This window comes from Anguilla anguilla, chromosome 2 (assembly GCF_013347855.1).
Source record: "Anguilla anguilla isolate fAngAng1 chromosome 2, fAngAng1.pri, whole genome shotgun sequence".
Classification (NCBI taxonomy): Eukaryota; Metazoa; Chordata; class Actinopteri; order Anguilliformes; family Anguillidae; genus Anguilla; species Anguilla anguilla.
The window spans coordinates 35,125,163-35,147,178 of record NC_049202.1 but is presented as its reverse complement, the minus strand read 5'-3'; the positions used below and the strand labels follow the sequence as shown (position 1 = coordinate 35,147,178).

Here is a 22,016-nt window from a genome sequence, read left to right as displayed (position 1 = left end):
GCTCATGTGTGTTTTCTTTTTTTCCTCCCCCTCAATTATGAGTGCAGTCTGTTTGGGAAAAAGTGGTACGTAAAACCAGGATATATCCTTCTAACGCTTTTGGCTGAATCTATCGTTTGAGTCTGTGGATAGGCGGCCGGCTGTGTTTCCTGTGGGTTCGCTGTGGGGAAGAACGCCCCCGGAGCGCGTCGCTTTTTTGGGGAGGAGAAGCCCACGAGCAAGCGGGAGCATCTTGGGTTTTAATACGCGCTGGAGCTCGTCTTCGGGCTGCCGTCGTTCCCCCCCCGCTCGGCGCTCGGACGTTCCTTTTCGGATTCGCTGGGCCGCGAGTGAGGCCGGAGTGATGGGGGGGGAGGTCACTGAAACGGTCCCGGATCATTAGGAAACTTGTAGGCCGGTTGAGCCCCGGTTTTGCCCCCTTCGGCACGCGCACTCGTATCTGCCCCGGCTGTCCGACCGTCTTGAGCGTTTAGCCTGGTCGCTACACAGCGCTAGCTTCCGCTCGGCGCGTGGAAAACGGCCGCTCCTCCGCCCGCTCCGGGCCTCCTGTAGTGCTCCCCGTTACGGCGCGGTGCTGGGAGGGGGAATTGCATCATCATATTCAGCGTTACTTCTGCCACAAATCACGAGGACGGCAACCGGGCCGTTGCCATGGGCCGCTTCGCAGCGGCGGAGAAATGCATTTTTAATCCGTTTCTGTAATCGAATACGTCTTTTTCGGGCGCTAACCGGTGTCATTTTTTCCGTGGGCACGTTGTTAACCCCTTTCTTCTGCGATGTATTTAAAGAATTAGAGCTAGGGTATACGCAAATCCAATTTACTAAGAAGAATGAGGACGGCAGGCAATTCTAGCTTGTGTCTGTGCTTTCATTAACCGACCCAACTGGGCCTGTGATAATTTTGATTGGCTGCGTAAGGTATTGCTGTAATGTGATTTGCGTGGGAAACGGACGGTCCACTGTTGCCGCGGTCTCGCTGCACCACATCTGTGCACGTCGCAGTGCCCTGTACCTGACGGCGCTCGTCTCTCTCTCCTCTCTCTCTCTCCCGACAGGCTGTCGTCTGGCGGGGCCGTAGGTGGCTGGCGTGGAGCTGGCCTCGGCACCGGGAGAGGCCGCCGCGCCCGCCCCTCCGCGCTGCATGGCTGCGATGGCGCCCGCTCTGACCGACGCGCCGGCCGAAGCTCACCACATCCGCTTCAAACTGGCCCCCCCGTCCTCCACCCTCTCCCCGGGCAGCGGCGAGAACAACAGCAACGCCAGCAACATCCTCATCTCCAGCAACGGCGCCGTCAAGCGCAAGGCCCTGGCCGCCGCCGCCGCCGCCGCCGGCGAGGAGGCGCGCTCGCTGGACTTCCGGGACGGCGGGCGGGAGGAGCCGCAGCCCGCCGAGGCGCCGCCGCCGCCGCCCACCCCGCTGGGGAAGCTGCAGCCGCTGGTGGCCTCGTACCTGTGCTCGGACGTCACCTCCGTGCCCTCCACTAAGGAGTCCCTCAAGCTGCAGGGCGTCCTCATCAAGCAGTCGGTCCTCAAGACCCACGGCATCCTGCCCGGCTCCTACTTCGGCGCCTCGGACTACCTGCCCAGGAAGCGGCAGACCCTGGAGCTCTCCGGGGAGCAGCTGAAGAGCCTGATGAGCGCGGGCGGGCAGCCGCCCGTGGCCAACGGCCTGGCCAAAAAGCTGGCCAAGACGGGCGCCGACAGGGACCACGCGGCCCTGGTCAACGGAGGCAGGCCTCCTGCCGGCCAGGACTCGGCGGCCCAGGCGCCGCCGCCGCCCCCGGAGGCCCGCCCCTCCGTCTCCAAAGGGGACCCGGCCGGCCAGTTGGCGCCGCCGCCGCCGCGGGAAACGGCGGGGACGTCCCGCGCCGCGGCCAACGGCTCGGAGCCCGCCGCGTACGCCGCCTTCGCCGCGCCGCCCGGAGGGCGTACGGACCCGGGGCCCCGGACCCCCGGCGGGAGGGCCGAGGGGCCCTCGGCGGACGGGGGGGAGGAGGAGGAGGAGGAGGGCGGTGGGGACGGGGACGGGGGGCTCGCCTCCCCGGCCCGCGACCTCCGGCTCCTCTCCCCCTCTGGCGGCCTGGACTCGGAGGTGAGGGACCGCACGGCGCTGAGCCACAGCCGGCAGGGCGAGATCGAGGGCCGGCTGCGGCGGCTGCGCAAGAGGCTGCAGGTGGTGCAGGCCAAGCAGGTGGAGCGGCACGTGCAGCAGCAGCTGGGCGGCTTCCTGCAGACCACCTTCAGCAAGCTGCCCAGCCTGGACGCCCTGCGCCTGCGCAGCCCCGCCGTGCTCACGCGCAAGGCCGAGGCGGCCCTGTGGCGCGCCGCCAGCGACCCCGGCGCCGAGGACGGCCTGGGCCGCTTCCTGAAGGGCGGCTCGGTGCCCGGCGAGCTGGAGCGCCTCTCGCTGAGCGGCACGGCCAGCCTGCGCGCCGCCGAGGGCGCCTTCGACTCGGACGCCACCGAGAGCAGCTCCGGCGGCGAGACCGACGTGGAGGAGGAGGAGCTCACCAGGGTGGACATCGAGCAGCGCCACATCTCGCTGTGAGTACTACTGACCGCACCCCGGTCGGGGCGTGGGGGGGGGGGGTGGGGGGGGGTGGGGTGTGGCCGCAGCGTGGGGCCCGTACTCGTTCCTTCTCCCTTCGCGTTCGGTGAGGTCGAGAGGCCTAGCCGCTGCCAGGCAGATCCTAAATGAAATGGACGAGTCAGGGAAGAGTTATGTCTCTGTTGTTGTGCCACACAGGATAGGGTGTGTGTGTGCGCGCCCCTCCCGTTTTATTTGGCCGCGCTGATGGAGCCCGTATTGCGATGGGAGCCGCGCCGGCCTTTATCCTGAAAGGGAAGTGACTCGCGTCTGCAGGGGACGCGCTTGTGTTGACGCACTTATGACGCTGCTTTCTTTGCTTTTCATGTCAAAAATGTGACTGTTTCCAAACCTGAAATAGCTGTGTTCAGTAACTGTACGGAGTTACCGTCATTCAGCTCGTCATTCAGACCCAGTTTTAGACACTTTACATCATAAATGACAACCGTCACTTGGTCAGTACGATTTTTAAGCACGTTCAGATTAGTCCATTGTAACCGCTGTTGAGTTTACTTTCTTCCCCCTCAGTGATGAGATCGGTTTTAGAAGGTAGGAAACATAATGAGCTTACCCAACTGTAGGGCTTTCGATTTGATGTCATGGGTTATTTTTAAAGGGGTTTTTTTTTTTACCATTGTTTTTGGTGCATGTTTTGACAGATCACTGTAGATATAATTCCATCTATTTCCTGAGTTCTACAGAACATCCAAAGCATCCATTTTTTAGATCAAGCTAGCACAAGACGGCAGTCATTATCTGCCGAAGCACCCGTTAACCGATGATAATTACCGCTAATGTCGGTTACTGCCTGAACGTTCCCTTTCGCGTTTGTTCTGTGGGTGTTGGCCCCCTCAGAGGTTGTTGCTGGTTTACGGAGGACGGTGTGTCAGTGGGCTGTGGCAGTAGGATTTTCCCAGTGTATCGCCGGATCGGTTCAGGAAGTGGGGAAGCTGGCGTTAAAATGATGAGAGAATGGACGGTCGGGCAACCTTGTAAGACGACCGTGAAACGAGGGCTTGAGGGGAAGTCCTGTCTGTGAGTACAGAAAGCGATAGCGGTTATGGCATTTGACCAAGGCTGAGGTGATCCTGATCCAAGCGTACGCCGTGAAGCCATTCAAGGTAAAAAAGGCATCACCTGCGCCGTTGCTCGTTTGAGGCTTTGCTTCTCAATGGGACAAGCGCTTGTGGGGCTGTCAAACGATGGTTTGATATTCGAATGCTGTTCATTTTAAGAACAAAAAAATACATTAACATTTATATATGAAAATAAAAAATGCAGCTTTGTCTTTAATGCAGCTGTCTTCCTTGCAACCTGGGTTTTGTGTTAAACCAAAAATAAGTCTCTCGCTTTAGTGCCTCTCCTGTTGCAAACGGAAGTCGCTGGGTGATGTCATGTTTTTGCTCGACGGGCACGGCTCTTCCGTTTCGTCCCTGGTTCCTCGCTGTGGTCAGAACGCATCGTCTCTTCCACTGGGAATATCGTGAACAAAGACATCTCTGGCTGCATGCATCAAAGTTTGTGTAGCATCCACGCTAAATACGTGTGTGTTTTTTTTTCTGTGTCGAAGTCTTTTTTTCCTCAGATTTTCTAAACGCTTCTCATGATAAATCAGCTTCCAGGTGAAAATTAGAGTAAATGTGTGCTCACATGAACGCGCTTCGTGTCTATTCTAGCCTTCTGCATGGATGGTCAGAAAATACCCACAATTAACGTGTTTAGCGTTTACATATCCCCCACTCGTATCCGTAAGGTGGAGTGTTGGAAATCACGGCTCGTTGGGGTCAAGAACATAGGGTCCCTTCAGCAGCTTAAATGAATTTAAATAAATAGTGGTGGGTTTTGGTCCAGGCTTTGAATTGTGCTCTCGGATCGCCATTCTGGATTCAGGCCGGAACACTTTGGGTCTTGGTGCGCGTCAATGCCAGAGAGAGCCGTATTTCCCGGGTAATCTCCGCGTCAGTCGTTCCATACCGCGGTGAGTCTGTACTGCACCGCGCGCGTTATCTAGGATGAGCACTTACCTTGAGTACCCACGTTTGAGTGAAACAGGTTCGGTGCGTCAGTGTTGCGCGCGGTTCATTAAATCTTATTTTGAGAGTGAGAATAATATGACAAGGACAAAATACAGCCACGTATTGGGTGGTTCTGAGGCGTTGTTTGTTGTGTGTGTGTGTGTGTGTGTGTGTGTGTGTGTGTGTGTATGTGTGTGTGTGTGTGTGTGTACGTGTGTGTGTGTGTGTGTACGTGTGGAAGAATGAGGCGACATTTCACCTTGCTGATGGAAAACCGCCAAGTAGCAGCTATTCTGGCTTAGCAGCAGTGTTCGGTTTTGACGCGGAACACAGCATCAGTCACCTTCCCTGAAAAGAAGGGTGAAAATGTTTGCGTGCAGGGATTCAAGCGTAGTAATGTGACTGCCGGCTAAACACTTCTAAACGGGTGTGTTTGGAGGAAGGTCTGACTTGAACGGCCGTTAGCTTGTGGTGGTGTGGTGTGGTGCTGTTCATGCATGAGGATTGGCTGACCTGAGAACAGCCGTTAGCATGTGGTGGTGTGGTGTGGTGCTGTTCATGCATGAGGATTGGCTGACCTGAGAACAGCCGTTAGCATGTGGTGGTGTGGTGTGGTGCTGTTCATGCATGAGAATTGGCTGACCTGAGAACAGCCGTTAGCATGTGGTGGTGCGTGTGGTGCTGTTCATGCATGAGGATTGGCTGACCTGAGAACAGCCGTTAGTGTGTGGTGGTAAAAATGCTGTACGTGGATGATGAATGGCTGCACTGTTTTATCACACACATTCTGCCACTGCATTGGTCCCTTTCAGCCAGAAGGGGAATGGAAGATCACTGCTCCAGTTCTGGGACTCCACTGAAACATTAAGCACATTAGTCCGAGGATCTCGGAGCGGCTTGTTTGAATGGTGGTTTCTCCTCATTGGCTGAGGCTGTTCTCAAGACGTTACAAAATGCCTGATTGGGCAAGCAGGCAGGCAGGCGGACGGTTAGATTGAGGTCTCTCTGGGCAGTGGAGACACATTCAAACGCAGTGCCAGATTTTGCCTTCAGTAACAGAAGAGGGGTCAAGCTGAATTTACTGTGGCTCCTTTGAAGTTGGTCATTAATATCAGACCATTCTGTATAGAGCTGTCGGGTAAGCTTCGAATGATAAAAATACAAAATGTGGGGTCAAAATGGCGGCGGGTTTTGCTATCGCGTATATTAGGTTTTTAGAAAAATTAATTTGATAGTTGCACGCTTCTTTGTTTCGTGACTCGTGTGATTGTGCAAACGGAATAAGTGCCTTCGCGATGCGCGTTTTAACGCCGGCGCGCTCACGCCGAGTTCGATTTCCGAAGTGGCCGTGCCCTAAAAGCGATGAGTTTGGAGGCCCGAGCGCGGGCGTTTCTCGGCGTCGAGCGCCGGCGGCGTTAGCGTCCGCCCTCGGCCCGCCGCTGAGGCCGAATTTGTGCCTTCGCGGGAAGCCCTGACTCGTGCCAGGACGCGCAGCTACGAGCTTTTTTTCTCTGTCGTGTCTGTACGGAGAGCGAGGAGCGCGGGCTCTCCAGCCGCTGCCGGTCGGGGTCGGCACGTCTCTTCGCGCGGGCCGGGGCGGTGAGGATGGCGGCTCTCCCCTTGGCGGGTCAGGGCGGCGTTCGGTTTGTCACGTTTTGTCCCACGGTTCTGCTGGGGCTTCGGGTGAAAGAGAGCCTACGGAAGCTGATTTTTAAAATTCAGTACATGTCCTTTCTTCTTAAAGCTTTGCGGCTTTAGCCTCCCGTCTGTTGCTGTTTACCTTTTACGTTTTGCTTTCTGGGGTTAACGCCGCATCTTGCGTAAATCCAGATATATCTTTGAGTTATAATTTCTTGACCTGTACAGCGTAGAAAGTGTACCGGGCCTCGTTTAGAAATGAATTTGAAAAATAGTCAAATAACCAAAATTGGGTGGTTTCGCTGATGCACACGTTTTCCCTTTTTCGAGTGCCTGCATCTCGATCATCGTAAGCTCTTGAAGCTTTTCAAACAGCGAAAAGCGGTTTTACCTGAAAGTCGTGCAGGTGTTGGCTCGGCGAGCGAAACGTCTCCCTGCCGGAGGCCGTCGGCTGTCGGGAGTAGCGCCGGGGGGCGGAAGCTCGTCGAGTGCAGGCGCTGATTGGCAGCTGTGCCGGCGCTCGTTTGCCGTCCGACGGGGAAAAAGGGAGGCGCCGGCGTCTGCGGCGTCGTTGGCACCGAAGGCCGTGCCTCAAAGCGAGTCTGAAATTTCAGGTGCTGTTTTAACGATGTCTGTGTTTCAGTTCGTATGCATGCACGTACTGTGGATAATTCTGGCCTGGTTATTAGCCTATATGTCCAGCGGCTGAGTCACCTCTTCACTGACCGGCGAAGGTGTTCGTTCGTTGACGTCACGCAGTAGCGCTACTCTCGCTACTCATTCTCACCCTTGATTGTGAAATTCTACCGAACGTCACTTTAGTGCTGCATGTTGTGCCGCTGTCGTTTTGAAAACGCGGCTTCAGACCACAGTTGGGAATCGACCAGACGCGTGCGCGCGTTTCATTAGCGACTACAAAACGAGTGGAATTGTCTCCAGACAGTATGAACAGCTGGCAATTTATGTAGACTGAACAATTGGATGCATGTTTGGTCTTCTCGTCGCTTTCCAGGTTTAAAAATACAGAGCCTTCGTTCGTGGGCTCCCAGAATCCCCTGCTATTCCTGCGAAGCAGGAATTTATTCCCCACCCCCACCCCAGATGCCATTTTCGGTTCCATTTTTAATCATCTCTGGAGGGAGAGAGACGCATGCTTTGTGTGATCCTCTTCTGTTTTTCCTACCCCTTCTCTCCTCTTGTTACCATTGTTTCTTACGCTATGATCCTTCCTGTGCTTCTCATCCAGCTGCTGGAAGACTTTTTCAAGCGGTAATTTTTCAATGTCTTTCAACCGTTTTCTTCAAACCCGCATATAAATGCTCACTGAATGCAGTTTTAAAAAAAAGAACATTTTAGAATGTGTTTTTTTTATTTATTGGACTCTCATTTTGGAGGTGTTCACAAGAACAGTGCCTCCCTCAGAAGCACCTGATGGTACTGTATGTTTGAGAATCGGAGTGTGTGCGTGCCAGCTGCTTCTGTGCAGGAAATCGCAGCAGACTTTATTGCAGTCGAGTCCTGGCTTCATTCTGGACCTTTGTGTCTCCAGTAGCCCTGCAAGTAAAGGTTACTGGAGAAATGCACCAAAATAATTGGAAATTGATTTTGTATTTACAGTCCAGATGTTTACCAAAATGTCTCCCATTTCTGAAGTACTAATAATAATAATAATATCAATGCGTTTTTTAAGGCGCTCGTCGCGTAGCCCAGTATTACCACTTCGCGTAAAGTAGGAAACGGCAACCAAAGACAGCGCAGTGAAGACCGGTGTGCGACTCCCATCAGAGCTGCCGGATGTATCACGCGACGTAAAGCCAGCACTTTGGAGGACGATCCGCTCTCGGCGCGATGCTAGTCATGCTAGGGGTTTCGTCATACTTGTTCCTGGTTATGGTTATACACTTTGTTGTATGTCGCTCTGGATAAGAGCGTCTGCCAAATGCCTGTAATGTAATGGGTGAAAAGGAGACGACGAGCCTCGCTCTCAGGTCACGACGCAAGCGCGACGCGGGGAGACCGCCGACGGTGACGCGGGGGCTTTCTGTCACAGCGCGGGCCGGGCGGGCCGGGCGGGCCGGGCGGGCCTCTGGTTTCCCGCGGCCCTTCTCTGCTCGTGGCTGGGCGAGACCCGGGCAGGAGAGCGGGCCGAACGCTCGGGGGTGAGTCATCGGTGCGCGGCGGACGGGAGACCTTTGCGAGCTGCACCTGCGCTCTGAGGCCCCGGTCTACGCGGAGCGGGGGGGGCTCCTCGACGCGAGGCGCTAATCTGGCACCAACCCCCCACCCCCCCCCCCCCCCGCTGGTAAAAGCCCTCCCCCCTTCGCCGTCCGGCGTTAAGCCCCCCCGCCCTGCGCAGAACGGCACGGCGGGGCGAACCAAGTGCGGGAGGGGTGCTCCTGGCATCCTGTCTTTGTGAGCGTGTCTCGTTCTCCTCCTCCTCCTCCTCCTCCTCCTCTTTCCCCCCCCTTTTTTTTTTCTCCACACACACAGAAGTTGCATGAAAAAAAAAAAAGAATCAGGAGGATTGAGCTGAACATCCTGTTTATCTTGTGTTGGGAAACCTTCCGCACTGCGAAGCAAAAGGGTGCCGTTGGTGGGCCGTGGGGTTTTCAGGCTCCGTCGGTAGGTCTGTCAGCGCGTGGTGGGGGTTGGGGGGGGGCGGGCCGGGGGTGTTTAACGGCCGGAGCGGGATTGGCGGGAGCACCCTTCAGCTTAAAGGCCGAGGGACTCCCCGCGTGTTTTTTTTAAGCTGCCTCTGTGAAGGGGAACGGTTCATCGGGGCCGTCTCTGGCCGGCGACCCGACCGCGGCGCAGGCTAATGATTAAGCGCCGTTTTTTACGGCCCGCCATTAAACCCTCGCGCCGTTTACCCACTAAATACCTCCGTATCCGGGAATTGAGGGGAAAAATGTGCCTTTCGCAAGCTGTCGGCAACGCAAAAAAAAGTCAAAAATGGCGCCCTGACAAATCTCAGCGTTTTTTTTCCTCCCTCTTACAGTCGCTCGTCCGTTCAAATGCAGGATATCCGAGTGGAAAGATTGAGTGTGGGGATCTTTAAAAAATGTGCCCTTTTCATCACGGTCTTTGTTCTGGGCGAGGGCTCGGTGTTTTCTCCTGTGTTACAGTAATGGAGCCATTTCCCCCAAACACCTCTGTGGACTCCAGGCGTCGGTGTGCTAATGGATTCCAAGCCCATTCTGTCGCGGGCGTGATATGGAGCATGCTAGCAGATGAAACCGCTCGTGGCTTACCTTCCTGTAGCTGTGGCTGCTAGTGCAAATTAAGGAAAATTAAGGGTTGTGAAATAAAGGTGGATTATTAATTTGTGGACCTTTGTTTATTACCCTGAATATTTTAAACGCCACAATCTCCTAAAATTAGTTGTATGTTTGAGTTGTGGACATCATTTTGAATATTGTTACAAATATTAATCACAAGCACTATTACAAAAGAATTCTATGTGGTTGGCTTGTGTACTGAAGCTTCTTTTAACTGATGTCAGCGCTGTCTGCATTTGAACTTCTCAACACTTGAGGTGCTCAAACATTTCTTCATTAATATTATTTTTTCATTAAAACGGAAAAAAAAAACTTTAAACACTGCTAACAGCATCACTGCGATAGAATGCAATGTCAATTCTTGCGGCAGTGGTTTGATATTTTACAGTATCACAAATTTGGCTACATTACTATCCACAATGATCCGATCCAGTAAGGAACAATAAATATACACCGTCCAGCTAACACACGTACGTGTGGGACCAAAATGGCAAAAACGTACTGACTTCACACTTAACAAGAAAGGACGCCACTAGTGCGAACGATGATGAATGAGGTTGTGTCGGAAAGGTAAACGATGACGTTGGCAGTGTTGCTAGCGAGCAAACCGCGCTCAGATTATCAATATTTAAATAAGCGTTTTGCTATAACGGTGCTTGTCAGTGTTTGCCCGTCGCATCGATTGGATTGGACCGCTGCCCTTTGAACCGATGCATCGATCCGTCACGCCCCCTGGCCAACTGACACGGTTCCGTGCCCCCCCCCCGTCGGCGTCGAGCCGCGGTGTCCTCGACGCGAAAAGGCTTTCGTTCGTCGTCCCTTCGTTGCAGCGCGCGTCGTGATGCGTATCTAGCGTCGGAGTGCGCTCCGCAGCGCGCGGGGGTCTCGTCCCAAACGCGGGGGCGGTCGGGCTCGGTGCGCTCTGCGAAGGTCTCGAGCGAGCCGAGACGCACGCGCCTCTGCAGGTCACGCTCCGAAACCGCGCCCCCTTCGGCAGCGCCGTCGCGGCGGACCGTTTTGATCTTTGGCGCGCGATGAAAGGCAGCCCTGCCTCCCCCCTCTCCATTTCGATATTCCCCTTTCGGCTGCAGGGCTGCGGGCAGCCCCTCGTCTGCTGCAGCAGAACCGTCTTTCAGGGGGACAGGATGTGCCGTTTTTTGAAAATAGGATGCGATGTTTTGCCTGTCTCCGGGGAGAAATGGCTCTTGTTGATGTAATTACCCCGCTGCTATCGTGTCAATCTCCGTTACATGTGTACGCACCATCCATTGATCCATTTTACATGGCTCAAACAAGCGCTTGCATGTTTCAAAACGTATTCGTACTTGGTGATAGTAATAGGCAGCGATATCTCCCGACATCTCAAAGCAGTTGGCTGAGCAAAGACATTCTGCTCTGTTTTACTGCCGTCCTGTGTGACTCGGTGAAACGGGGTGTTAGTTCATCACTTCTAGTGTTCGTTTCCTGTCTCTCTCAGCTGGTTTCCTGAACTGGTTGTAAGGCTGCAAGTGGTTTTGGGTAATACCTCATGCCTGAATTGTGCAGTGTTTGTACATCTCACACTCTCATGCTTCAGATGTGTCTGGCACAGCAGTTACGGTTGGGGTTTTGAGAACAATAAGACCCTTTTGTGGAGGAATCCTTGGTATTGTTGTATGTTTTGCCTATTGGTCCACTAAAAGTTTTAAACATAATAAATGGTGCTTAAGTGCATGAAATACCAATTTTCAGTTGTCTTTGCACAGTCAAATGGGTAACACTAGTGTTTGGTCTAATTAGCATGAAAATGACACACCGTGAATTTACATGCTTTGCCGGTTATTGACACAAATGCCCGCAGTTGTTTTATTAATAAAGCGTGGTATATTCATCTGCAGTGTACCTGCGTTTTTCTTAATGGACCCAGAATTCAAATGTGGAGGAATTGGATGCTTTTCCTGGTGCAAAATTAGGCAGAGTTCCAACCTTAAGTCACGATCGGATGATTTACTGCATCTTCTTAGTATTGTGAATTGTACTTTTTAATGGGCCGTAATAATCATCTGGTGATTGCACAGTCCTTTCGCCTGTCCTCTTCATTCTCCTCCTTGTTAACTATGCGACATATCTGCAAAGTATCGCATTAATGTAAGATTCAGCATTTTATACGTGGATAAGAGCCAAAACTGCAGGGAAAATGCACTGCGTTCTATACACGCAGATATTCCAAGGTCTTTTTTGACATCTTTTTAAATTTTTTTTAAAGATTACAATGGGTGATAACCCAGACTTGTTTGAGCCAGTTGTCCTTTGGTGTCTGACATTATTGTGCAGTTTACTGGGCATAATAATGCTTACACAGCCATTAGCAGCTTTGCAAGATTCGAAGAGAAAGCTCTTGATTTGAATGAAAAGTCGAAAACAAGATGGCACGCTCTAGCTAGCTTGCTCAACCTGAGTAAGTTAAAACTGAAATTGCTGCTTAGGTTTTTTCAATATAATTAGCTTGTGTGCCAAAAAATTCCTTTTTTTTTTTCCAGAATGTCAAAACATTGAATCTTATTTTATCCTGCGAATCCCGCTGTTTCACCACGCTTCTGTTGACAAGTGTCATAAAATAAAACGTTGTCCAGTTTCCCAGTTCTAAATTGCACGAGGTCAGTTCCACAAAATGGAGGAAATACTGACTCTAACAGCTGGGAAGTGGGGAGACGGAGCGTTCGCTCGATCGGCAGATCGATCGCCTCGGTCTACTTTTAAAGCTGCCGTTCACCGTCCGCCCAGCGCGGTCGCGCCTCTGCGGAAGTGCGCTCCCGGGGCCAGGCCACCCGAGAGACGGCCGTGTAGCTAACGGGAAGATTTCACACCGGATCGGGTTAGTCAGGCCCGGGGCCGCGTGGGGAGACTCGCCGCGAAAGGTCGGCTGAGACGGGCGTCGTCGCTGGGGTGGAGGCCGGTGACGCTCGGTCGACGGCCGGCGCCTGTTTGAGACGCGCGCCGTCTAGAAACCCAGAGGTCTCTCCGTGCCGTTTTACCACATAACTTCCTGCTGAAGATGACCGTGTCGTCTAGAAACCCAGAGGTCTCTCCGTGCCGTTTTACCACATAACTTCCTGCTGAAGATGACCGTGTCGTCTAGAAACCCAGAGGTCTCTCCATGCCGTTTTACCACATACTTCCTGCTGAAGATGACCGTGTCGTCTAGAAACCCAGAGGTCTCTCCGTGCCGTTTTACCACATAACTTCCTGCTGGAGATGACCGCGCCGTCTAGAAACCCAGAGGTCTCTCCGTGCCGTTTTACCACATAACTTCCTGCTGAAGATGACCGTGGCGTCTAGAAACCCAGAGGTCTCTCCGTGCCGTTTTACCACATAACTTCCTGCTGAAGATGACCGTGTCGTCTAGAAACCCAGAGGTCTCTCCGTGCCGTTTTACCACATAACTTCCTGCTGAAGATGACCGTGTCGTCTCGAAACCCAGAGGTCTCTCCGTGCCGTTTTACCACATAACTTCCTGCTGAAGATGACCGTGTCGTCTAGAAAACCAGAGGTCTCTCCGTGCCGTTTTACCACATACTTCCTGCTGAAGATGACCGTGTCGTCTAGAAACCCAGAGGTCTCTCCGTGCCGTTTTACCACATACTTCCTGCTGAAGATGACCGTGTCGTCTAGAAAACCAGAGGTCTCTCCGTGCCGTTTTACCACATAACTTCCTGCTGAAGATGACCACTGTCCGCCGACAGTCCCATATGCTCGAACCCTCCTTACCACACCCTTCTTTTTTTTTTTTTTTCCATTTAATGGTAAATGGACTGCATTTATATAGCACTTTTATCCAAAGCGCTTTACAATTGATGCCTCTCATTCGCCAGAGCAGTTAGGGGTTAGGTGTCTTGCTCAAGGACACTTCGACACGCCCAGGGCGGGGTTTGAACCGGCAACCCTCCGACTGCCAGACAATCGGTCTTACCTCCTGAGCTATGGCGCCCCGCACACTCACTCTCTCTCACCCCTCTCTCTCTCTTTCTCTTTCTCTCTTGCTCTCTCTCTCTCCCCCCTGCTCTCTCGCTCTCTCTCTCTCCCCTGCTCTCTCTCTCTCCCCTCTCTCTCTTTCTCTCTTGCTCTCTCTCTCTCTCCCTCTCCCCCCTCTTTCTCTTTCTCCTGCTCTCTCTTCCAGCTTGATGTGTATGTAGCCTATATCGAAGGATTTACACATTGTGAGTGGGTCATTCTACAGGAATAGTGGTATTTGAAATTGTAATACGTCTTTAAATGGGTTTCATTGTTTCTCAAAACTTAGAGTACAAATATACATTTATTTATTTATGCCACATTTACACAGACGTGTCATACAGTAAATAAGCCGACAATAGCAGAAATTTAAGAAGGGAAGTGGTTTCTGTTGAAAATCACGTCCATAGCGGGCACCTTAGTTATTTTATGCAACTAATGCAGACTCTACGATAGTTAATTGAGTTAATTTAACTTGAAAACTTGTCAACTTGAAATGCAGTGTCATTCACAACCATTTTTAATCGTTTTACTATTATTATTATTTTTTATTTTTTTGCGCACCGTGTCTCCTATTAGGCTACGGCGGCTTGAAAAACACTTAGGGGGCCCGCCTAAGACATTTCAGTGCAGAAGGAACCCCATCTGCACCAGCTGTAAAAACCCCCTCACCCGAGCTCTTGAGTTTCAAGCCTTCTGCGTTGTCCAGGACGGCGGCACCTGTCAGATGGGTGGATGTTCACAGCGTACGATGAGCTGTCAGTCAGGTCTGCTAAGATGAAAGGGTCCCTCCACAAACGCATCGCGGCGAGTCAGTGGAGCCGAGGGCGCGTCGCTAAACACACCACAGCCGCGGAAACCGCCGGAACCGCTGAGCACTCGCTCCCCCCTCCCCCCTCCCCTCCCCTCCCCTCCCCCCTCCCCACAGCCACTCCACCGTCTCCGGGGGAGGCTGGGCACAGATGCCGAGTTCTCCAGAGGATGAAGCAGAAAAACAGAAACGGCAACGAGGCGGAGAGATTTCGCACAGATGTTCTCTGGGAAACGTGGAGAAAGAACTGCTGCGCCTGTCTCAGGCTGCCCAGTAACCGGCTGGATGTGGCCTAGGCTCTGCCTTAGAACAGGATGAAGGACTTAGCTTATGCAGTATCAGGAATAGCCCATGGACCACAGGGGAAAAAGACTAAACAAATCAATGTAAGAAGGCCAATCCGCAGAATTCATTCATAACAGGTAGCCTTCAACATGAAGAGGGGTGGAAAAAGAGAAGCCAATCCTGATAGCTTGACAGATTTGGTTAGCGTGTGCGTAGGTGGAATGTTTTAAGGGCTACAGTTGTCATGCATATCTGTTTCATTTTGAAAAGCCAAATTTAATTTAAATGAATAATTGTTTGTGCTAGCACGTACAAAAATGATTTTTGGTGTTGGGGAGGAGTGAAATATCAGCCTCTTTTTGTCCAGCTTGGGGATTCTACCATCTGACAAATCTTGTGCATTTTTGGTTGGAGTGCATTATTGAACGAAGATCGGTTTAGGCAAGCGAAAAAAATAAGGCTTTTGTAGTGTTGAGGATTTTTTTTTTTTTTAGTTCTATAATAATGTTTCTGGTATACACCGATTTTTGAAGTGGCAGCATCTGAACTGAGGAAAGAAAAAAAATCTATACAAAGGGGTCAGAGTGTAATGTATCTCAGGGCCAGGGGCATTCCATGTGAATTTGGACAAAAAAATATTTCTGTGGCTTTTCAAATTTTTTTTAAAAGTTTTCCCAACAAACATCCTGTGCAGGAAGCACATTGAGATTTGGGTCATAAATACAATACGATTCCTTCAGTACTTTGTACTGACAACATCTTGGTATATTTGGAATCCTCATACCATGGATAGTAATGATTCCATATGAATATTTTGAATGTACCTTTTTTTTAGTTTTAGGCCCATCTTTTGATATGTTGTTCTGTATACTCTATTGTACTAACACAGAGACTTTTTGATCTGCAGCCCCATTTTATGTTGGTGCCTTATCACAAAAAACATTATGTTTTGCATGCAGCAGAAAGGTTGAGTTAAAACACCTGAAGCCGGACGTGGTCAGTGAAATGTTGTATGGGATTGCACGTGCAATTCCGTATGCAGAACTGGCTGTACCAGAACGGTGCTTTGCGTTTCCCAGTGGCAGAGTATTGCACCTCTCGAGGTTTGCGTACAGGTTTTTGTACCAATTCGTCGTGATAAGCACCTTTCTGTCCCTCCGTGCCTTTTTTACTGATTAGGAAAATGAACTTGGCAGGCGTGAACAAAGCGTTGTAAGGCACACCGCAGACCTGACCGCAGCGCTCTGAGTAATTGGTCCTGATGAAGGTTGTCTGCCCCCCTGGCCCTGATCGGCCCCTGTTTCTCTTTCAGTTTCGGTGAATCAGAGCCTAAGTGGGCCAGCTTCTAACGCTTCAGAAATAAAACTGCTTGTTGAGCTGGAAAATAAAACAAACAAAAAAAAAAAAAAAAAAAAAAAAACCCCCAAAAAAACATTTCCCCTTCTTTGTTTTTTGTATTAGTGTATGTGCCCAGGTGTCCCACAGCTGCTGCGGTAAAGGTAGCGGGCGCCTAAATCGGGCTTGCCGATACCTTTTTTTTAAAAATGCGAATGCTCTCCCTGTAAATCGGCCGCACTGGGCACAGAGGTACCGCTGAACGCAATGGCCTAAATTGGAAAGCAGACCTGAAAAATTAGACTGCGGGACCGTTTCCAGAACGTGGGCACGGGGTCACCCAGGATCCCACCCGTCAGCGCCCCCCGCGGTCTCGTTGTTTGTGTCGTCGATTTTTACGTACGTGGGTAACTGGTTTAAAATCGCCCCAGGGGAAACCAGAACCGTTTTATAGCTGTTATGGGTTTTGAACATCCCTTGTTCTGGAAGGGCTGGGCTCAGCAGATTCCATTTGTGGAAACTGGGTGTTCTTGTCTTTCCCACAGAAGTCTAGATTCCAGCAAAGTCTCTCAGAATAAAGTCTAGAAATTAAGTCTTATCCCGTCTCGAGAGAGGGACTAAATTGGCGAGGACCGAGCAGTATGAGGGTACAGGAGCTGGTGGAATTTAAAAGCTTAGGGCCGTCATGCGGTGGCCCAGACTCTCCTAACGTCCCTGCTGGAGGAGATTCCCCATTGTTTGAGAGCAGAGACTTTCTGTGTAGAAACATAATGGTTCTGAGGTGGTTTTTTGCAGATTAGTGGAGCAGACCTTCCTGTCGACTTGCCACGAGAACCATAGACTTGCTTCCGCAATATAAAAATGACAGTGTAGGGCAGGTGTTCGAAGCGTACTCGTTTTCCCAGAGTGCAGGTCTACGGGGGATACGCCTGGCTTTGGCCGAACCGGCTCGACTCCTCAGCCTTTCAAGAGCCTTCGACGGTAGACGAGAGCGAAGAGCGAAGGCGTTTCTGGTGCCGCCGTTTGAGTGTTTTTCTCCTCCTTTCTTCCCGCCGTGGATTTTTTCATTCGTTTTTTACATTACATTACATTACAGGCATTTAGCAGACGCTCTTATCCAGAGCGACTTACACAACTTTTTACATAGCACTTTACATTGTATCCATTTATACAGCTGGATATATACTGAAGCAATGCAGGTTAAGTACCTTGCTCAAGGATACAACGGCAGTGTCCTACCCGGGAATCGAACCTGCGACCTTTCGGTTACAAGCACAGTCCCTTACCCGCTGTGCCACACTCCGGTTTTCTTTTTAAACCTCACTTACTAGATTTCACGCGGCGACGACCGTTTTCGATCTCGGGGGGGCCAGTTGTTTTGCGCTTGGCGCGTGACGGGAACCTAATTTGCTTTTGGCCGCAGGTTAACGGCTGGCCTTCGTCGGATGCGCGCTCACGCGTTTGCGCGTGTGGCGAGAAGCGGGGCCTTCCGAGGGAAGTTCATGTAACGTGCCCGGGTTCCGATTTCCCGGCTAACGGCTTCAGCGGCGTTCCCGGTGTGCCCGACCATTCTGCGCCTGATTGGCCTTTCTAGAGCGGAAGTAGGCAGCCGAGCTGTGATGCTGTCTGTCTGTGTTAGCCTGTGGGGCCTCAGTCAGCTGGGCTAAGAATTTCTATGACATTAATATTTTATTACAGATGGATTCAGAGCATGAAAATGACGTATCGTTTGCAAACTGTGAACCAGCTGCATCGTTGTAAAAATAAGACCGATATTTTGGATCGGAAGACCATTCAAATACTAACTAAGGATGTGATCATTTGTTTGTATATTGCTGTTGGAAGACCTTGCTAATGTTGGAGGGTAATCCAAACCAAAGATGTCATCATTGGCTGGCATATTGCTGTTGGGTGACCCATCGGTTTTTGGGCAGTAATCCATGGTGAAGTCGTCATCATTTGAGTGTGTTTTCGTGGTTGCGGTGTGACCGGCTCCATTCATCTGACCGCTGTGGACTGGCGCACGTCTGGGTTAGTAGTGGCCGTCCTCGCTCTCGTGCCAGGGAATGAATAGGTCGCTGCTAGAAAGGTGCACCGAAATCTTTTCAACGGTCATACTTTTTGGGGGGGAAAAAAAAAAGTGTACATAAATAAATGAATAAAAAGCGTAAATCTTTATCTGCTGTGCGGAACTACAAAAAGCTGTGACATTTCATTTTATGTGCGCGTGATTGAGGGCAGCAGACGTGAGCGGGTGTGTGTGGGGTAACGGCAGACTTGCTAAAAGCAGGCGAGAGATTGGCTGACGGGAAAGGGCAGCTCCTGCTGTGCGCTGCTTCTCCCCAGAGCTGCCGCGTGTGTGTGTGTGCGTGTGCGCGTGTGTGTGCGCGCGCGTACCAGGAATAAAATTCATGATTTCTGGGTAATCTGGTTTTCCGGAAAAAGAAGTGCTTGGGGAAATGGATTGAGATTTTGTAAATGGAATAAAGGTCCACGTACGGCATTTGCAAGTATTTGATTAGAGTGTAGTCGGCTGAACGATCGTCACCCCGGAACCCTCCGAAATCTGGAGCGTGGGCTGAAGTAAAAAAGAGCTGTTCTTCGGTGCAGTTATCATGCTAAATCTGTAATCCTGCTTTGTGAAGTACCCCCCCAGAAGTAGTAGTTCTCAGCAGTGTATCGAGCAGCTGCTCGGCTACTGCTAGGATAGCCCAAAATATAGTTCCCAGTCTTGTTAAAAACCCTAGCTGCAGTGAAGCCTTAAAACGAGTAATTGGAAGCTTGTAGAACCAGATCCTCTGCGCGCGAGGCAGATTTCTTCCTGCGGCCGAGAGGTACGCCTCGCGCTTCAGAAGCGATACTTCCTCCGAGCTTCTCTTGCTCAAAATCTAATGTACGCGTGCTGATTCGAGAGATGTACTTATTCTGAAAACCTGTAAAGATGTGTCGTTTTGGAGTGTGCAGTCAACTGGGGAACGGACCCGAAGATTCAAATCAACCTGCTCTAAATACAAAAATGCACGTGTGTCGCCTGACCTCCCACCACCGGCGCCCTGCTGGCTGATATGCTTCTATCTTGTCACGTCAACCAATCAAGCGCAGCAGTCAGATGAAAGCTGAGGGCAGGGCAGGGCAGGGCAGGGCAGTGCCAGCATGAATTCCATTTTTTTGATCTCGCGCTGAGACGGCGCCTGAGCGCGAGCTAGCTCGTCACCTCATTGCGGACTGCTCGGCAGGCTTACCGCCTGAACGACTTCACCCGAAGCACAGGCTGCCACGTCGCCGCCGTCGCGCTGCTCGCTGCGCCTCGTTGCTAATGCACGAGCGGACGGATGGGTCGTGATGCCCTCATCCTTTCCGTAAAAACGATCCTGCTCTCACCCTTACAGGGCCTCGCTATTCAAATGTGGGTTTTCCCACGGCGCCGCAGGACTGGCGCCGCGGGCTATGCGCTCCAAATTGTGGTCACTCACTCACTGACTCACTCATCCACCCACTCACTCACTCACGGATGACCATGTAGGCGCATGCGCAGGGGGTGCACCGTGGGTCTGGACGGTTTCGTGCTTGTTTCGGTATCTTTTTCTTTTTCAGTTGTTTGTGTTATTATTATTCTTCTGTTTATCATTTATGAGGGTGAGGCTCCATATAAGCCCTACTGGGTTTCTAGCCCATCCTATGTTCTTATTTCTATTTTTTTCCTTATGTTGTGTCTTGTTTTTGTTTTTTTTTTAATATATAAAAGCTGGGCGGGGCAGGAGGCCTCACACAGAGCCTCGTGTCATAGGCCGCTGGCCCGTGAGCCCGTCCACCGTCAGGCCTCTGAGTCACCAGCCGCACAAGTCCCTCCCACGTGACGCCTGCTCGGCGGTGAACATCCCGCCCCTGCGAGAGGCAGGCGTCGACTTCCTCGTTTCGATAGGCCGCCTCCCTCGTTCCCCGTAGCTCCTCCCCTTTCCCCAGCTGGCCCGGCGCGAGCCGAGGAGGTCACAGGGGCCGAGGCGGGAGCACAGCAGTTGGGAACGCCGCTGAAGCCGTTAGCCGGAAAACCGGAATCCCAGACGAATGAAAGGGAGACACGAGCCTGGAAACGGCAGTGGAAAAGCAGGTTCTGGCTGAGTGTTGGCTGAGGATGGAAATGCAGCCCTTCTCATTGGTTCCTTCTTCTGCTCGGTTTCCGGTCCAGTAAATTAGATGAAGTTTCCTGCGCTCTCAGTATTTTTATGCCTCCGCGACGGCACGGCCGTGGCCGGAGGCATTGTGTTTTCCGGTCGTCCGTCCTTCCGTCCGTCCCGATTCTCGCGAACGCGGTATCTCAGGAACGCCTTGAGGGAATTTCTTCACATTTGGCACAAACGTCCACTTGGACTCAAGGATGAACCGATTCGATTTTGGTGGTCAAAGGTCAAGGTCACTGTGACCTCACAAAACACGTTTTTTTCCTTGAGGGAATACAACACGTTTTTGCCTTGAGGGAATTTCTTCACATTTGGCACACACGTCCACTTGGACTCAAGGATGAAATGATTCGATTTTGGCGGTCGAAGGTCAAGGTCACAGTGACCGCACAGAACACGTTTTTGCCTCGGTTTGGCCGGAGGCATACAACCACGAGGTGGTATTTCTAGTTATTTCTTCTTTTCTTACGATAATTTTTTTTGTGTTGAAGTGCATTTCCACCAAGTTTGTTCTGACCTGCTGCTGCTGTTGACGAAGCCGCAGCTCGCCCCCCCCCCCACCCCGCGGGTATCTTGACAGTCAGACATGACGACAGAGGGGGAATTGACAGACGCCGCCCGAGGCTCACAGCTGCAGTTTGCCTGCCGAACTGTAACCTTAACGGAGAGCCGCAGCCTGAACCGCGCGCGGATGAAAGGAAGCAGGGGTGAGCAGCGCTGGGGGTGGGGCCCCCGCTGTGACATCACATTTGTAAGAGGAAGTGTGCAAAGTGGGTCCTGCCAAATCCCATTCACCGCTAAATGGCTTCCGCTAGGCTGACGTTCGCGATGCTCCAGAACACTTTCACACACGTGCCTGAACGTCGTTTCCTGCTGTAATGCTGAGAACGTGCCCGCTGAGAACAGTGCTGATTTATTATTATTTTTAAAAAATGACACTTAAGACAGCCACAGCTGTATAGTTGTACGCGTGAAGCATTTACAGTACCTGTTGTTAAAGATGAGCCCAAGCGTCTTCGGGTTTGCTGCGCCGATGGGTGGAGGTACTGGCGCTGCTTTGAGCCGAATGCAGTCTTTGCCCCCCCCCCCCCCCCCGTGTGTGGGACCCACACACGCCGCTCCCTTCCGAAACGTCGTGTGTAGCTGGCAGCTCCCGCGGCGCCCGCCCATTCATTTGCGCTTTGACGCTCCGAGGGGGGGCGGGGTCAGCGGGCTGACGGACGCGTCTGGAACCCTCCGCGGACTCCGCACGGGTTTGTTTCCAAGGGCGCCGCTCAATGCCTGGCTTTGTACCGTCGTGTTTTTTTTTTTCTTGTTTTTTTTTTTCGCAGCATATGCCTGATCTAATTTCCGCTACGTTAGCGTCGACTGGGCCTGGCTCAGCCCCTGGGGGGAGGAGGGAGGTCCCTAGACGCACTCCGGAGCCGGGAAAGCGTCGTGGCTCACTAGTGAACGCCGGCACGGTCTCCGAGCCTGCCGACGTTCCGAGCTGCTGGCCTAGCCGATGGAAACGGGCGACGCGGGGCCAGATAGAACGAGCGGTTTCTCTGTAAAGACGAGGTGGAGCGCCCGCTCTCTGGCTCCCCCCTGTGAAGCCAGAGGCGAGCCTCCTCTCCGCAGGGTCAGGTGTTTGGTGCTGATTCGGGCACCTGGACTGGACGGCGTTTGCATGGCAAATGGGCAGCGGGCTGGGCGGGGACGTTTCGACCTGAGTGTGTACGTGTAAGATCCGCCCACCCCTGACACAGCTTCTAAACGCGGAGGGGAGGGGGGAGGGAAGGTTTCGGTGAGAGAAACAGAACCAGTAGGAATCAGGGCTTAACTATCACAAGAGGAGAACAGGGACTTTAAACACCTGTGCGTCGCATCATGTCTGAGGAACCCAGATCACCACCCTGA

General features: G+C 52.1%; 1 protein-coding gene across 6 annotated transcripts in view; it reads left to right on the top strand.

The window, feature by feature from the left end:
- Window positions 1–22,016, top strand: part of LOC118221281 (KAT8 regulatory NSL complex subunit 1-like) — a 62,091-nt gene that overhangs the window by 18,952 nt on the left and 21,123 nt on the right. For all 6 annotated transcript variants that reach the window (XM_035406206.1, XM_035406211.1, XM_035406209.1 and 3 more), the window contains one exon: window positions 1,056–2,544. In XM_035406206.1, the coding sequence (XP_035262097.1) occupies window positions 1,142–2,544 (1,403 nt within the window). In that variant the 5' untranslated portion in view covers window positions 1,056–1,141. The remainder of the gene's footprint in view (window positions 1–1,055; window positions 2,545–22,016) is intronic.